Below are 17,571 nucleotides of genomic sequence, written 5' to 3'. Positions count from 1 at the left end.
TTAAGCACATGTCGCTCGAATAATTCACGAGTCAATTTGAGAGCAGAGCGTGCGTTCGGCGTTCGGCATCGCCCGCAGGTGTTTGCACACACTCGTCAGACGCAGACTTGTTTGACGACACGCACTTTAAACATTCATGCGCGCGATATTCGTTTAGTTAGCTATTCATTGGCCGGGGACAATCGACATATTGTGTTTGTTGCTGCAGCATAATGACACAACAAAACGACAGTGCGTAATTCCCCCTGCTCTGTTTGTCGAGCCGCTGTTAATTTGCATTTAGGACGAGAGCTCGATTCGTTTCATTACTCGTTTTGTGATCTGCGTCAACAGGGAATTCGTTTGTCATTAAACTATATACTGACGAGTTTTGTTTGCATTTTTCTTTCTTCTTTCTGTGATTTTCCTGTCAATAGTTTATTCCAAATGATAACTATCCTCTTCTCCAAGCCTGTAATACATATTGTTGGCATTTCTATATTCAAGAATGTTTTAATAATAAAAGAAAAGCTCTCATAGTTGACTTTTAAAATTTTCTGGATTTAAAATAAGATTTGATGAATTTCTTTCTTTTGATTGAAATTTAAATAGATGGCTCAGTCACTTAACGAGCAGAGAAAAATTGCCAAACCATTATTTCAGATGCATCTTTATTAATTATTTATTTGTTCTATCACCTAGTTGCGGCAGTATACTGCAAAAATCATAGCATAAACGTTGCATTGATACGTATAATTTATATACATTTTTATTTAATATCTAAATCATTTAATAGAACGCTATATATTCGTTTTGGCGGATGGGAAAAGCCTTATCTACAATTTGTACCATTTATGTGCTTGATAACTCCAGCATTTACTGGATAAAGATGTGTATTTGAGAAGAGGTTGAATATTAATTTCTGAACTTCAAACCGTCATGGGACAATCAAATGGGCAGAAACCATGCAATTTTAAAGTCACCTGAACCTTAATTATAATCGTCTAAAGTTACCAAAACTTATCTTTTATCTTAATGAATCTTTTTATATAATATAAGATTTAAATAAATAACCTTGGTGAGTTCCGTGATATCATGCTGGACATGCTTTTTGTTCATGACATATAAATGTGACGTGACTTTTCGCGAGTTGCTTTTAATATCAGGAGGTCAACCCATCTCTCAATCAGAAAAAGATGCTTACAATACACAAAATATTAGCTCTTACACATAATTGCACTGCCGTCGACAAAATTGACCTTCTTCGCAGTCAATGATAAAAGATCAATATAAAACGAATATTGCATGGTGATAAAGTGTCACTGCTCATCCGCATTTCTGAGCGAGAACAGTCCTCTTTATTGAATTGGGAGAAAAACAGGAGAAATGAACATAGAATGGTTCATTCTCCTGCTAACCACCGTTGCAACGTGCGAAGGAGCCCTTTCTGTAAGATACGTTTCTATTTATTTATTTTTTGGAACCAACGAAAAATAGTTTTGCTCGAACTCTCAACACCAATTTTGCTTTCAATTTTAGACTTTACTCCAACGGATCTGTTACAATGAAAGACCTGCTTTGGATGCACCAGGTTTGATGGGATACAAAACATAAGAGGAAAATTTTCTGAAATTTTTTTAAAAGAGACGAGATTCAAATTTAAAGCTTAATTAATTCACAACAATCTGTTTGTTAACATACAAAATTTCTAGTGTATTCACCTGGAACTGAGAATTTGAGCTATGAAAAATGTGGACTATGGGATGGTAATGGTGACATGCCATGGACTGTTATCATTACAATTGAAGGCCAGGATTGGAACACATCCGCCGGATGGGTAAGTACAGTTAACATTGATGACCAACCTCAAAGTATCCTATTACGCTAAATTTCGATGAATTGTGTATCTTATGAAGATTCCAGATGATTTGAAGAGCTTTCAAGAATTTTATGGTTTTTTAATAACCGAGGAAACCGTATTAGTTTTTCGCAGTGAGTCTTAAAATTTTATGTTCTCAACCGTATACGGAAAAACATTTCCCCCCTGAGATTTCTTCTCATTATTAAGGAAACTCTTCCGATTCGACGTTTCAGTTTTTGGAGAAACTATTGTATTTGTGTAGTCTTCCCTGATAAGAGTTGGAAATTTTCGATTGATCGATTTTAGTGATTTTGAAACTGTAGAAAAATAGCCAAACATTTCTAAAATTTAAAGAAAAATGCAGTTTTTGCTCCATTTGGTATCATATTGGTTTTTAGTGTTTATTTAATTGGACATATTGATTAATGGTTCCTTTCTCATGTTCCGGAAAAATGTTAAATTCAATAAGGGTTCGTATCGGGCTTTTTATGATTTAAGTGGTTTATAGTACAGAAATAAACAAAAAGTACCCCGAAATCTTGATAAAATTTCCAATGAACTAACACTTTCGAAAACGTATTAAGAAATTACAGTTTTTTTTAATGAAATCCCATGACCTGGTAGTGGGATCAGAATTTTAATTATTTACTTTAACCTCGTTAATTTTATTTTCCCGGCAACCAGCCCGTTGGCTCGCATTGTTAAGGCATTCTCAGGAGTGTCAAAGCAATGGGAGGTATTTGAGCAGTTCGGAGATCTAATACTGGCTACCCAATGTCAGAGATGGCAAAAAGTGGTTAGTTTAGTGACTCGAAATGCTCAAATTGCTCAACGGGCTGGGAGGCGACTCTCTACTGTACTTGCTGGTTTGCACCTTTCCAGCATGCGTGATTTGGCTTCACGGGACGAATGTCTAGCGTTACAATGCAGTCCTCGGTGCGGAGGCAAGTGACCCTTCAGTGGGCTGGGTCCCTGTGCGGCCTGGTGCGCCCATGTTATCCGTTCGCGGTGTTATTGGGACCCGGGTTTCAGCATTCGTGCTAGTGCAGTGCGCGCCCTTCCCGGTCCGAGGGGACAGGGATAAAAAGAGCAAAAAAACGTCTAAAATCTACAGATGAATTTTCCAAAAATTAAAATGCATCCCCATGTTTTATTTTTTTACCTTAGGAGCACCATATAACATAACTCTCGAATTTAAAATTTTCCTCAGGCGATATCTATTAACTTGATGGAAACTACATATATCATTTCAATGATTTCGGCAAAATCTAAAACGTCGAGTGTTTCCTTATTTCCATAGTTCGTCAACACAATAACCAAACTCTTGAATTTATCGCGGTTCAGTTGTATATACTCATAGCAGAGAGAGAGAGGCATTTGTCACCTACCATCTTCAACCTTCTAACACAGTTTTGTGTCAGATCCAATGGACATTGAGATAATTGAAAACTACCGTTTGTATGCTGGCCCTTGCGATTCTGGGTCAAATGAAGGGAACTGCAAGTTTGGAAGAGGATTACTAAACCAAAAAGTAGGAATTTACTAGCTAGCTGGCGTTGATGGTAGTGAATAAAACTAGTTTTACCGTACCTAATTATACACTAGCCATTATTGATTACAATTAATTACAATCATTAATGTTTAATAGAATAATATAGTTGTTTATTCTCACGTAAAAGTCAATATAATAGCGTTTAATTCGTATCTTTTAAATCCAGTCTTTTTTTAGGTGCAGTCAAGAAACGTTGTAGGCGATGCACTAGAAGTGTGGAAAATCGAAAATGTTACAATAACGCAGTATTTGAAGCCAATCTGCTTGTGGAACAGCAATAATCTGCAAGATTCCTCTTACGATTCTTTCGTCTTCACTCAAGCAGACGTATTAGAAATATTTCAGATATTTAATTTCCCCGGTTTTGACAAAAATTATTTTGTAGAGGAAATTGAAAACTGCAACACTTTTGCCACGTGCACCCCTTGCCAGATGCTCCATGGATTGGAAAAGAGGACGCATTCGCAATAGATATACGGTTTACCGGATTTTACCGAAGTTAGATAATATGCAGTCTACTGATTATAAAGATTCAGGTGAATGTCAAGATTAATTTTTTCCTTCATTTTAACAAAAATCATTTATCATCCTATCTATTTACCAGTGTGATTTTGAATTAGAGAGAGCACTTGAAAGGGTGCATTAAAATTTCCGTCATAATTTTTTGCATGCATTATATATTTACTATTTGTAAATACTCAGTAAAATATCCAGTAAAAGTTTTTGGCAATTTAATTAAAAATATTTATTTCCAGGCGTTTTTCTGATAATGAGAGAGTCGAACCGATATTATTTACGTGCAACCAGATATAATGCTAAGCAGAATGAAACTATTAAATGGGCTGACATTCTATATGACATCAAAGAAATTGTTGCTAAATCGGGTGATGTGACTGCCAAAGATTCCAAAATTAGCGACAAAGCTAGGTATGCAAAACATCATAATATGAAATTTATAAACTATTGCTTTAACACACAGAGTTTGGAGCGAAGGAAAGCTACGAAGGTTGCGGAAAGGTTGATTGGGAGAGAAGGGGAGGCCGCCAGAGACGGGATGGCTTGCCAATCCCTTACGTGCACCACGGCACAAATGCCCCAATTGAGGAAAATCCGTGGCACGTGAGCCTGACGATAAACATGCCAACTACTGATACTCTCTACGACGCCTGCGGTGGCACACTGGTGTCTAAAAGAGTAATAGTGACTGGTAAATAGAGTGATTGAAAAATTCAAATAAAGGCGCTTGCACTGAAACTTCGCATAATATCTAATTTAATTCTTTTAGCTGCTCACTGCATGTATGGTCCTACTGGTACACGATATGAACCGGAATGGCTGGAGATTACCCTGGGGATGTATGATGTACGGGACAATACTGAAAACGGGCGGCAGATAGTGCAGGTGAAAATATTTCAGATACAATAATTAGGTAACAAGGTCTCATTTCAATAAATTACGCATAACTATTGACGACGTGCGCTCATAAAGAACTTAATTTTTTTGTTGATATTATAGTTCTATAGATTTTATTTTTCAATTCAAACTATCATCCTCGATTTTGAATTGCGCTTTGAGATTAAATATTACTTATGATATTTAATAACAGTAAAACTAAACTTCTGCTTTATGTATCGCTTTATTTCACTCCATTTTAATTTTAAATAGGCAGCTTCAGTTGTAATTCATCCCGGATATAACAATGACAGAAAAGATTGGCAACACGACTTGGCTTTGATAATCCTGGATGAAAAAGGCAATAATAGTATACAGCTCTCTGATCGAGTGAAGCCAGTCTGCTTGTGGAATAGTGATTATGACTTTGACAAAATTGTCGGAAAAGATGGAAAAGTTGAGCTACTGTTTTATTTTTTTTTAATATTAAAACTATGGATTTGTTCGTAAGGTCACTGGATTTGGTCTCACAAAAGACTATTTGCAAGCAACAATCCTTCAGAAAGCGTTTTTACGGATTGTTTCACACAACGAGTGCTTCTTTTCGAATAAAAGGTTCTTCTCGAAGCATCTCAGGCCAACACAAAACTTTTGCGCTGGATATCCTCTTACTGGTTAACTTTTTATATTTTATCAACAATGGTCTAATTAACATGCACAGGTACAAATGTTTGTGTTGGGGACAGCGGCGGCGGACTGCTCATTGGGGACGCCACCTCGATCAGCGACAAGCGATTCTACTTGCGAGGCGTCGTTAGTTTCGGTCCGAGCCGAACTATGGAGATAAATAATGATACGAAACATGTTTGTAATACAAATCAATTCTCCTTGTTTGTTGACATCACTAGTTACATCGAATGGATTGTGCAAAACAGTCCCGACATTTCACTGCGTCATGGAATCGGTCTCAATGGAATGAAAAAAATTGTTGCTCTGATGGCACCGATTCCAAAATTAGCGACAAAGATAGGTATGCAAAACATCACATAATATGGAATTTATAACACATTGCTTTGACACTCAGAATTTGGAGCGGAAGAAAGCTACGAAGGTTGCGGAAAGGTTACTTGGACAAGAAGGAGAGGCCGCCGGAGACGGGATGACTTACCAATTTCCTTAATGCACCACGGCACAAACGCCCCAATCGAGGAGAATCCCTGGCACGTGAGCCTGACGATCAACTTTCCAACAACTGATCCCCTCTTCGACATCTGCGGTGGCACATTGGTGTCTAAGAGAGTAATAGTGACTGGTAAATAGAGTTATTGAAAAATTCAAATAAAGGCATTGGAAACGCTTGCCCTGAAACTTTGCATAATATAAAATTATATTTTAGCTGCCCACTGCATGTATAGTCCTACTGGTACACGATATGAAACGGAATGGCTGGAGATCACCCTGGGGATGTATGATATAGAAGACACTACTAGAAACAGAAGTCAAACAGTCAAGGTAAAATATTTTCATTTAAATAATTTTTTTTTGTTCAATAGATTATTTGAAATAATTGAAATCATCAGTCTTGTTTTGAAGTGTACTTTGTAATTTAAATATTATATTTATTAAGACAAAAACTAAGCAACTTTTCATGTTTAGCTCAAAATCATTCGATTGCTATTTAAATATAGGCTGCTTCAGTTGTAATTCATCCCGGATACCACAGCGATAGGAATGATTGGCAAGACGACTTGGCTTTGATAATCCTGGATGAAAAAGGCAATGAGAGCATAAAGCTCTCTGGTCGAGTGAGGCCAGCCTGCTTGTGGAACAGTGATTATGACTTTGACAAAATTGCCGGGCAAGATGGAAAAGTTGCGTCACTGTTTTATTTATTTAAGAATTAAAACATTTGATTTGTTCGTAAGGTTGTTGGATATGGTCTCACAGCAAACCATTCGCAAGAAACATTGATCCTTCAGAAAGCGATTGTACGGATTGCGTCAAAAAACGAGTGCTTCCTTTCGAATAAAGAGTTCTTCTCGAAGTATCTGAGGCCAACACAAAACTTTTGCGCTGCATTTCATTATAATGGTGACCTTTTGATACTTACTCAACAATAATCTAATTAACATGCACAGGGACCAAAGTTTGCAATGGGGACAGAGGCGGCGGACTGCTCATTGCGAACGACACTTCAAGCAGCAGCGACAAGCGATTTTACTTGCGAGGCGTCCTTAGTTTCGGTCCCAGCCAAATTAAAAGGATTTATAATGTTCATGAACGTGTTTGTGAACCAAATCAATTCTCCTTGTTTGTTGACATCACTAGTTACATTGAATGGATTGTGCAAAACAGTCCTGACATATCACTGCGTGGTTGATTTGTATCACTAATTTGAAGCGTGCAATAAAATAAAATTAGGGAAGTTAGAAAAAAACCATATGATTTTGCATACCTTCAATTTTTTCCTTAATTATTTTCGCAATTTTAATTGTAATGCTGCGGTGTATTAATTTGCTTTAAATAGATGACCCAGTTTCTAAACGAGCAAAGAAAATTGGCATCCTTTTCTACTATTTTGTTTTATCACTTTTAGATATGTAAGACCATCTTTTAGCTTGCTTTTCAACTAGCATGAAACTTATACAGCAAAAATCATAGCCTAAACGTTGCATTGATACTTAATTTTTATGAATTTTATTATAATATCAAACGCAATTAGTAGAGCGGCGTAAATGGGACGCGAATAACTTTAGCGAGTAGCTAAAAATCTGGAGGTCAACCATCTCTTAACCAGAAGAGCTGCTTACAATTATTACAATACGCAGAATAGCCCTTACACACAATGGAACTGACGCTGACAAACTTGACCTTCTTCGCGGTCAATGATAAAATATCAAGCTAATACGAATAATTGCATAAGAGTCACTGCTCATCAGCATTTCTGAGCGAGAACAGTCTTCTTGATTAGATTGGTAGTAAAGAAAAATTACAGGAGAAATGAATAAAGAATGGTTCACTCTCCTCTTAACCATCATAGCAATGTGCAAAGGATCCCAGTGAAGACGTGTTTAAAATTTATTTTAGGAACAAACAAAAACATTAGTTTGTCTCAAACTCTCAATATATATATTCTTTTTAATTTTACGATAAAATACTGCCAAGGAACTGTCAGAATTACGACAAAAGAAGACCTGCTTTGGGTGCACCAGGTTGGATGGGATGAAAAAACCCAAGAGGAATATTAAACTAAAGAAAGAGACGAGATTATAATTCTAAAGCTTATATATATAAAACAATATTTTATTTACGTAAATAAATTTCAAGTGTATTCTCTTGGAACCGAAAATTTGAGCTCTGAAAAATGTGGACTATAGGATGGTGATGGTGATATGCCATGGACTGTTATATTTACAATTGAAACCCCAGTTTGGGGTACATTTTTTTTCCTGGGTAAGCACAATTAACATTGAAGAGAAACCTCAAAGTTACGCTCGTTTTTATGAATTGTGTATAATATGAAGTTTCCAGAGATGATATGTTATCCCATGAATCTTATGGATTTTTAATAACCGAGAGGGCCGTATTATTTTTTCGCAGTAAGTATATTATATATAAACTCTTTGTTCATGACATGTAAAGGGGACGTGACTTTTCACGAGTTGCTATAAATCAGGAGGTCGCCCATCTCACAATCGGAGGAGATGCTTACAATAGGCTAAATAGCCATCTCATAATGGCACTATGCCGCTGACAAAATTGACCTTCTTCGCGGTCAATGATAAAATATCAAGCTAAAACGAATATTGCATGCTGATAAAGTCACTGCTCATCAGAATTTCTGAACGAGAACAGTCTTCTTGATTGGATTGCTCAAAAACAGGAGAAATGAACAAAGAATGGTTCATTCTCCTGCTAACCACCGTAGCAACGTACGAAGTATGCCAGGCCATCGATGCCGGGGTAAGACACGTTTTTAATTTATTTTTGGAACCAGTGATTTGCTCAAACTCTCAACACCAATTTATTCTTTAAATTTTAGACTGAATTACAAGCAAAAAACTGTCAGAATTACGGCAAAAGAAGACCCGCTTTGGATGCACCAGGTATGTTGCGTTGGAAAAATTAACAGAAGAGGATTTAACTAAAACATTGTAAGGTACGACTCTGGCCAAATCAGGTCCTCGGCGTGGCTTCTCGGTGGCGCCGCCCCCACTGTACTTACTGCTGACTCGACCTGGGCCGTCTCTTGGTGCCGCTGCTCAGCCGCTGTCGCTTTAGGACCTTACCCGAGTGAGCGAGGGTGCAAAGCGACAGCGGCTGAGCACCAAGAGACGGCCCAGGTCGAGTCAGCAGTAAGTACAGCGAGGGCGGCGACACCGAGAAGCCACGCCGAGAGCCTGATTTAGCCAGAGTCGTACCTCACAAATCTGGAGGCGTACCGGCAAATTTTTTTATAAATTCAAAGCACCTTCTAAATTTCCCTTCGCAAACATTTAAAAAAAGACGAGATTCTAATTTTAAAGCTTAATATTTTTGTTAACATAAACAAACTTCCAGTGTATTCTTCTGGAACCGAAAATTTGAGCACTGAAAAATGTGGATTATGGAATGGTGATGGTGACATGCCATGGACTGTTATCATTTCAATTGAAAACGCGAATTGGCATGGACCATTTTTTTGGGTAAGCACAACTAGTATTAAAACCAACCTCAAAGTATCCTATCCCACGCTAATTTATTACACTAAGATTCCAGATGATTTGACTTGTCGTGAATCTTATGGTTTTTTAATCACCGAGAGAGCCGTATTAGTTTTTCGCAGTGAGTATATATATATTCAACAAATTTTCGATTTCTTCTAACCAAGCGAACTCTTATGATTTGCCGTTTTAGTTTCTGGCGAAACCAGTGAATTTATTTAGCCTTCCCCAACGAGAGGTGGATATTTTTCTATTCATCAATTTTAGCAATATATTGTGATTTTAATAAAATGACAAAACATATCAAAATTTATTGAATAATTCGGCTTTTGCTCAATTTAGATTAATATTGGTTTGAAGTGAATGTTTAATTGGACAAATTAATTGCTGGTGGGTCCATTCTCATGTTCCGGAAAAATAGTATAAATTTCCCCTCATGGTTCGTTTCGGGCTTTGTTTTAAGCAGTTAATAGTACAGCAAAAAATATTAAATCTTGATGAAATTTCCAATTTTACGCGTGTAATATTAAGACTTAAGAAATTCAATGAAGCCATATTTATGACCTGGTTGTTTAATTATTTTCTTAAACCACGCGTTTTCCAATTTCCGGTAAATTTCAGGAAAATAAAAAGTGATCCATTGATCGATTAGTCTTATCAAGTAGTGTTTGCCTATAAAATATCATCACGGTTGAAAAAAACTGTCATAAAAATTCGATTTTGAATGCATTTCCCATCAAGTTCGAACCTAACATTTTTTCTAATATATCTTAACTTAATAGAAACTATACACGATTTCAATAATTCCACCAAAATCTAAAACGTCAGCAAATCCTAATAAGAGTTTCCTTGCCAGTTTTCTTACAATAGTTTGTCAACACAATATCCACACTAGATAATTTATATAGCAATTCAGTTGTATCATCATAGCAAAGAGAGGCCTTGTCACCTTCCATCTCTTCAACTTTCTAACACAGTTTTTTGTCAGATAAAACGATCGCTCGGAATATTAAATACTACCGTCTATATGCTGGCCCGTGTGAATCTGGGTCAAATGAAGGGAACTGCAAGTTTGGAAGAGGCTTACTAAACCAGAAAGTAAGAACTTTCTATCTTGCTGGGGATTTCATTATTATAAATAAAACGAATTTTACCCTACATAATTACACAGCAGCCATTTTTGGGATCTTAAAAATGTTTAATGTCCATGACAATTAATGTTAATTATATAGTTATTTTATATTCTCACGCAAAAGTCAATATAGTAGTGTTATAAATTCTTTCATTTTCAAACTATTTTTAGGTGCAGAATATATATGACGATAGATACAGCAAACTGGCTGTGTGGAAAATTGAAAAAGTTACATTAACGCAGCATTTGAAGCCCATCTGCTTGTGGAACAGGAATAATCTGCAAGACTCCTCTTTTGATTCATATGTCTTCACTCAAGCAGACGTATTATGCATTTTTCTAGTATGTAATTTACCTTTTGCTATTCATAAATATTTTTTTTCATAGAGAAAATTGAAAAATACAACACTTTTGAACCATCAAGAATGCTATCGGGAAAGTAACATCAGCAAATTCATTTGCCAAAAGATGAACGTACGTATGTGCACTCATTTTGAAGATTCAGGTGAGTTTCAAGATTAGCTTATTCCTTCGTTTGTGCAAAAATTATTCATCATATCCTATCCTTTTCATAAGTGTGATTTTGAGTAGCAAAAAAGAATTGAAATTTTCTTGTGGTTTTAATTTATTGATTACAAGAGCAAAATAAAATACTCACCTGCAAAGCATGTTGTGCACAGTCCTTTAGTAAAAGTTTTTCGCATTTATTTCCAGGCATGTTTCTGATAATGAAGGATTCGAACCGATATTATTTTCGTGCAACCAGATACAATATCAATGTCAATTTCGAGTGGGATGATTTTTGGCATGGAGACTTGGAGAAGAAAATTATTCTATGGTCTGATATTTTCGATATTCTCAATCTCAACGAAAATGTTTTTGAATTAGCTGGTGTGACTGTGATGCCACCGATTCCAGAATTAGCGAATAAGATAGGTATGTGTATATCATCATAATTTGAAATTTATAAATCATTGCTTTGACATTCAGAATTTGGAGCAAAGGAAAGCTACGAAGGTTGCGGAAAGGTTGCTTGGACAAGAAGGGGAGGCCGCCAGAGACGGGATGGCTTGCCAATACCCTTATTGCACCACGGCACAAACGCCCCAATCGAGGAAAATCCGTGGCACGTGAGCCTGACAATCAACTTTCCAACAACTGAGCCCCTCTTCGACATCTGCGGTGGCACACTGGTGTCTAAGAGAGTAATAGTGACTGGTAAATAAAGTGATTGACAAGTAGATAGAGGTGCTTGCCCTGAAACTTCGCATAATATATAATTAATCTTTTCAGCTGCTCACTGCATGTTTAGTCCAACAACTGGTACACGATATGAAATGGAATGGCTGGAGATCACCCTGGGGATGTATGATGTAGGAGACAATACTGAGAACGGGCGTCAGATAGTCCAGGTTAAATAATTTCGAACATGTTATTTTTTCAATAGAATATTTTTTGAATTTAAATCATTATCCTCGATATTGAAATGAATTCTTTGTAGTTGAATATTACCTACAATATTTAATAAAAATACAACTAACATCTATTTATGTTTAGCCCTAACCCCTAACTCATTCGATTGTTATTTAAATAGGCTGCTTCAGTTGTAATTCATCCCAAATACAACAACGACCGAAAAGATTTTCAACACGACTTGGCTTTGATAATCCTGGATGAGCACGGCAATAATAGTATACACCTATCTGATCGAGTGAGGCCAGCCTGCTTGTGGAACAGTGATTATGACATTGAGAAAATTGCCGGGCAAGATGGAAAAGTTGCTTCACTGTTTTATTTAAAAAAAATGTTAAAACAATGGATTTGTTCGTAAGGTCGTTGGATTTGGTCTCACAGCAAACTATTCGCAAGCAACAATCCTTCAGAAAGCGTTTATACGGATTGAGTCGCACAACGAGTGCTTCTTTTCGAATAAAAGGTTCTTCTCGAAGCATCTCAGGCCAACACAAAACTTTTGCGCCGGATTTCCTCATAATGGTGACCTTTTGATACTTTCTCAACAAATTATCTAATTAACATTCTCAGGGACAAATGTTTGCGTTGGGGACAGTGGCGGCGGATTGATCATTGCGAACGGCACCTTGGTCAGGAACAAGCGATTCTACTTGCGAGGCGTCGTTAGTTTCGGTTCGAGCCGAATTAAAAAGATAGATAATGTTGATCAACGTGTTTGTGACACAAATCAATTCTCCTTGTTTGTTGACATCACTAGATACATTGAATGGATCGTGCAAAACAGTCCTGACATTTCACTGCGTCGTTGATTTGTATCACCAAGTTCAAGCGTGTAATCAAATATAGTAAAGGGAGTTAGAAAAAAAGCTTATTAACTGCATTCCCTCATTTTTTTATCAATTTTAATCTTTTTACTGCAGTAAATAATGTTGCTACTGAAATATTTAATGGAAATATAAATGGCCCATCAATTACTTAACAGGCTGAGAAAAATTATTAAACCTTATTTTCGGTGGCTTCTATTTTTTAATTATTTTGTTTTATATCCTAGATATTTACCACTCTTGGCTTGCCTATCCCCTAGCATGGAATAGCATACAGCAAAAATCATAGCTTTAATACTGCATTGATACGTTTTTTTTTTGTTTAGATATCTACCTCAATAAGCAGAGTGCAACATTTCCATTTTGTTTAAAACCTTATATATATTTTGTACCATTATATGCTTGATACCTTCATGAACTGACAAATAAGTAAAGACGTGAAATTAAAAAGGTTGACTATTTATTTCTGAACTTCGAACCTTCATGAGAATATCGATTGGGCACGAATAATAACAATAATTTGAAGCCATCAGACCCTAACTTAAAATCGTCTTAAATAATATTAATATCATAATATATATGATTTAATTAAATAATCTTGGTGAGTTTTTTGCTGGCAATGCTTTTTGTTCATGAAATGTAAATGTGACGTGACATTTCGAGAGTTGCTAATAATCAGGAGGTCACAAATCTCACAATCGGAAGAGACACTTATATAATACGCAAAATAGTTCTCGCATAATGGCACTGCCGCTGACAAAATTGACCTTATTCGCGGTCAATGATAAAATATCAAGCTAAAACGAATATTGCATGCTGATAAAGTCACTTCTCATCAGCATTTCTATGAACGAGAACAGTCTTCTTGATTGGATTGCACAAAAACAGGAGAAATGAACACCAAATGGTTCATTCTCTTGTTAACCATCGTATCAACGTGCGAAGGATCCCAGCAGGTATGACGCGATTTGTATCTATTTTTTAATCAATGAAAAATCATTTCGCTCGAACTCTCAACACTAATTTTGTGAAAATTTTAGGATAAAATGCCGGCAAGGAACTGTCAGAATTACGGCAAAAGAAGACCTGCTTTGGATGCACCAGGTTTGATGGGATGAAATAGAAAACCCAAGTAGAATATTAAACTAAAACACTTAGAAAAGAGATTATAATTTTAAAGCTTAACATTAATTTTGATAACATTAACAAATTTCCAGTGTATTCTCCTGGAACGGAAAATTTGAGCTCTGAAAAATGTGGACAATGGGATGGTAATGGTGACGTGCCATGGTCTGTTATCATTTCATTTGAAGGTCGGGATCAGGTTGGATTCAAATTATGGGTAAGCACAATTAACATTGAAGACTAACCTCAAAGTAACCCATATCTTTGACTAATTTGTATGAATTGTGTATATAATGAAGTTTCCAGATTATTGGATGCGCTCTCTTGAAATGAGTGGCTTTTTAGTAACCGAGAAAGCTATATTAGTTTTTCACAGTGAGTACATTCTAAAATATTTTCAAGGGCATGTTTCTTAAATCGCTATCGAAAATTTATATTCTCAACTGTGAGGAAAAATATCATTTCATCTCACAAAAATGAAATTCATACGATTCGACGTTTCATTGAATTTGTTTGGCCATCCCTAACGAGAGGCAGAGATTTGTCGATTCATCGATTATTAGCCAAACATTTTGCCAAACATTTCAATATTTTTTTTTTTAAAAATTTGTTTTTGCTCAATTTAGGTTAATATTTTTTTAGTGACTATTTAATTGGAAATATTAATTGGTAGGTCCTTTCTCATTCCCAGAAATAAATTAAAACTTCCCATAAGGGTTCATTTATATGTTTTAAGTAGTGGTTAATAGTCCAGCAAATAACTAAAATTATTCTGAAATCTTAATTAAATTTCCAATATTGTAGGTGCACTAAAATTTAAGAAAATGTACGAGGAATGTACAATTTTATAGTTAACGACAAAAATGAAGCCACCTGTTTCGTAAAAATCTAAAACGTTTAATCCTAAGAATTTCCTTGCCAACCTTCTAACTATAATAATGCATCAAGACAATAACCATAATCGAGAATTTAAAGCGATTATTCAGTTGTTTCCTCATATCAAAGAGAGCCCTTGTCACCTACCATTTTCACCTTTCTAACACAGTTTTCTGTCAGATGAAACGACCACTCGGAATATTGAAAACTACCGTCTCTATGCTGGCCCGTGCGATTCTGGGTCAAATGAAGAGAATTGTAGGATTGGAAGAGGATTACTAAACCAAAAAGTAGGAATTTACCAGCTCGGCAGCGTTCATAATTATAAATAAATCGAAGTTAACCTACATAATTATACACACTATAGCCATTTTTGAGAAAATTTTAATTACGACCGTTTGTGTTTAATGGAATAATATTGTTGTCTATTCTCACGTAACAATCTATTCGTTTCTTTTTATTTTAGGTGCAGTCCAGAGAAATTGTAGTCGGTGATCTAGAAGTGTGGAAAATCGAAAAAGTTACATTAACGCAGCATTTGAAGCCAATCTGCTTGTGGAGCAGGAATAACCTGAAAGACTTCTCTTTCGATACATTCGTCTTCACTCAAGCAGACGTATTAAAATATTTAATTTCCCTTGTTTTTTTATAAATATTTATTTTGCAGATAAAATTGAAAAATACAACACTTTTAAACCATCAAGAATGCTTTCGGGATAGTAAAATCAGCCAGTACCTTTGCCAAAAGATGAATTTACTTATGTGTAGCCATTTTGAAGATACAGGTGAATTTCAAGATTAATGCAAAAATTAACCCTCACATCCATTCACCAGTATTGCAAAAGAGTAGTTGAAAGGGTGCACTAAAATTGCTGTAATCACTTTATTGCGATTTTAATTTATTTATTAAAAGAGCGAATAAAATACTTATTGTGTCTAGTTCGTAATTTAATTAAAATATTTTTTCCAGGCATGCTTCTGATAATGAAAGATTCGAACCGATATTATTTACGTGCAACCAGAACAAGACTCAGAACCGAGTGGGTTGATGTTTGGCATGGCGATTGGAGGACGGAAATTATTCTATGGACTGACATTCTTAATGACATCAAAGAAATTGTTCCTAAATTGGATGATGTGACTCTGTTGCCAAAGATTCCAAAATTAGCGAAAAAGCTAGGTATGCAAAACATCAAAATATGAAAATTATACAACATTGCTTTAACACACAGAGTTTGGAGCGAAGGAAAGCTACGAAGGTTGCGGAAAGGTTGATTGGGAAAGAAGGGGAGGCCGCCAGAAACGGGATGACTTGGCAATGCCCTATTTGCATCACGGTACAAACGCCTCAATCGAGGAGAATCCGTGGCACGTGAGCCTGACGATCAACTTGCCAACTACTGATCCTCTCTACGACGCCTGCGGTGGCACACTGGTGTCTAAAAGAGTAGTAGTGACTGGTAAATAGAGTGATTGAAAAATTCAAATAAAGGCGCTTGCACTGAAACTTCACATAATATAAAATTAATATTTTTAGCTGCTCACTGCATGTATGGTCCTACTGGTACACGATATGAACCGGAATGGCTGGAGATTACCCTGGGGATGTATGATGTACGGAACAATACTGAAAACGGGCGGCAGATAGTGCAGGTGAAAATATTTCAGATACAATAATTAGGTAACAAGGTCTCATTTCAATAAATTACGCATGGCTATTGACGACACGCGCTCATAAAGAACTTCATTTTTTTGGTATTATAGTTCAATCGATTTTATTTTTCATTTCAAACTATCATCCTCGATTTTGAATTGCACTTTGAAATTAAATATCACTTGTGATATTTAATAACAGTAAAACTAAACTTCTGCTTTATGTCTCGCTTTATTTCACTCCATTTTAATTTTAAATAGGCAGCTTCAGTCGTAATTCATCCCGGATACAACAATGACAGAAAAGATTGGCAACACGACTTGGCTTTGATAATCCTGGATGAGCACGGCAATAAGAGCATACACCTATCTGAACGAGTTAAGCCAGTCTGCTTGTGGAATAGTGATTATGACTTTGACAAAATTGTCGGAAAAGATGGAAAAGTTGAGCTACTGTTTTAATTTTTTTAAATATTAAAACTATGGATTTGTTCGTAAGGTCGTTGGATTTGGTCTCACAGCAAACTATTCGCAAGCAAAAATCCTTCAGAAAGCATTTTTACGGATTGTGTCGCACAACGAGTGCTTCTTTTCGAATAAAAGGTTCTTCTCGAAGCATCTGAGGCCAACTCAAAACTTTTGCGCCGGATTTCCTCATAATGGTGACCTTTTGATTCTTTTTCAACAATGATCTAATTAACATGCACAGGTACAAATGTTTGCGGTGGGGACAGCGGCGGCGGACTGCTCATTGCAAACGGCACCTCGATCAGCGACAAGCGATTCTACTTGCGAGGCGTCGTTAGTTTCGGTCCTAGCCGAATGGGAAAGATAGATAATGTTGATCAACGTGTTTGTGACACAAATCAGTTCTCCTTGTTTGTTGACATCACTAGATACATCAAATGGATTGTGCAAAACAGTCCTGACATTTCACTGCGTCGTTGATTTGTTACTAAGTTCATGAGTGCAATCAAATAAAATTAGGGTAGTTTGAAAAA

At 36.2% G+C, this 17,571-nt stretch overlaps 1 protein-coding gene across 7 annotated transcripts; it reads left to right on the top strand.

Annotated features, from left to right (window-relative positions):
- Window positions 1-1,292: 1,292 nt before the first annotated feature.
- Window positions 1,293-17,571, top strand: LOC135936674 (transmembrane protease serine 9-like). Of its 7 annotated transcripts, none has more exons than XM_065479573.1 (17): window positions 1,293-1,428; window positions 1,519-1,570; window positions 1,692-1,816; window positions 1,896-1,971; window positions 3,262-3,371; window positions 3,570-3,719; window positions 3,778-3,928; window positions 4,372-4,599; window positions 4,678-4,793; window positions 5,058-5,240; window positions 5,296-5,458; window positions 5,506-5,814; window positions 5,869-6,096; window positions 11,913-12,031; window positions 12,214-12,396; window positions 12,452-12,614; window positions 17,280-17,571. In XM_065479573.1, the coding sequence occupies exons 1-17, from the start codon at window positions 1,366-1,368 to the stop codon at window positions 17,516-17,518; spliced, it is 2,658 nt and encodes an 885-aa protein (XP_065335645.1). In that variant the 5' UTR covers window positions 1,293-1,365; the 3' UTR covers window positions 17,519-17,571. The 7 variants fall into 7 exon arrangements, with proteins under 7 accessions (XP_065335645.1, XP_065335643.1, XP_065335642.1 ...); XM_065479571.1 differs by lacking the exon at window positions 17,280-17,571 and adding an exon at window positions 12,663-13,001; XM_065479570.1 differs by lacking the exons at window positions 11,913-12,031; window positions 12,214-12,396; window positions 12,452-12,614; window positions 17,280-17,571 and adding exons at window positions 6,181-6,296; window positions 6,473-6,655; window positions 6,710-6,875; window positions 6,923-7,221 and having other exon boundaries at window positions 1,296-1,428.

This window comes from Cloeon dipterum, chromosome 2 (assembly GCF_949628265.1).
Source record: "Cloeon dipterum chromosome 2, ieCloDipt1.1, whole genome shotgun sequence".
Classification (NCBI taxonomy): Eukaryota; Metazoa; Arthropoda; class Insecta; order Ephemeroptera; family Baetidae; genus Cloeon; species Cloeon dipterum.
Note: the sequence above shows the minus strand (reverse complement) of the source record. Positions and strands in the feature narration are given on the sequence as shown.

Coding starts and splice junctions, on each gene's coding strand:
- LOC135936674 (XM_065479570.1), top strand. CDS start 1,366: ATGAACATAGAATGGTTCATTCTCCTGCTAACCACCGTTGCAACGTGC. Junction 3,929..4,371: donor TACTGATTATAAAGATTCAG/GTGAATGTCAAG, acceptor TTTAACACACAG/AGTTTGGAGCGAAGGAAAGC. Junction 5,815..5,868: donor AAAATTAGCGACAAAGATAG/GTATGCAAAACA, acceptor TTTGACACTCAG/AATTTGGAGCGGAAGAAAGC.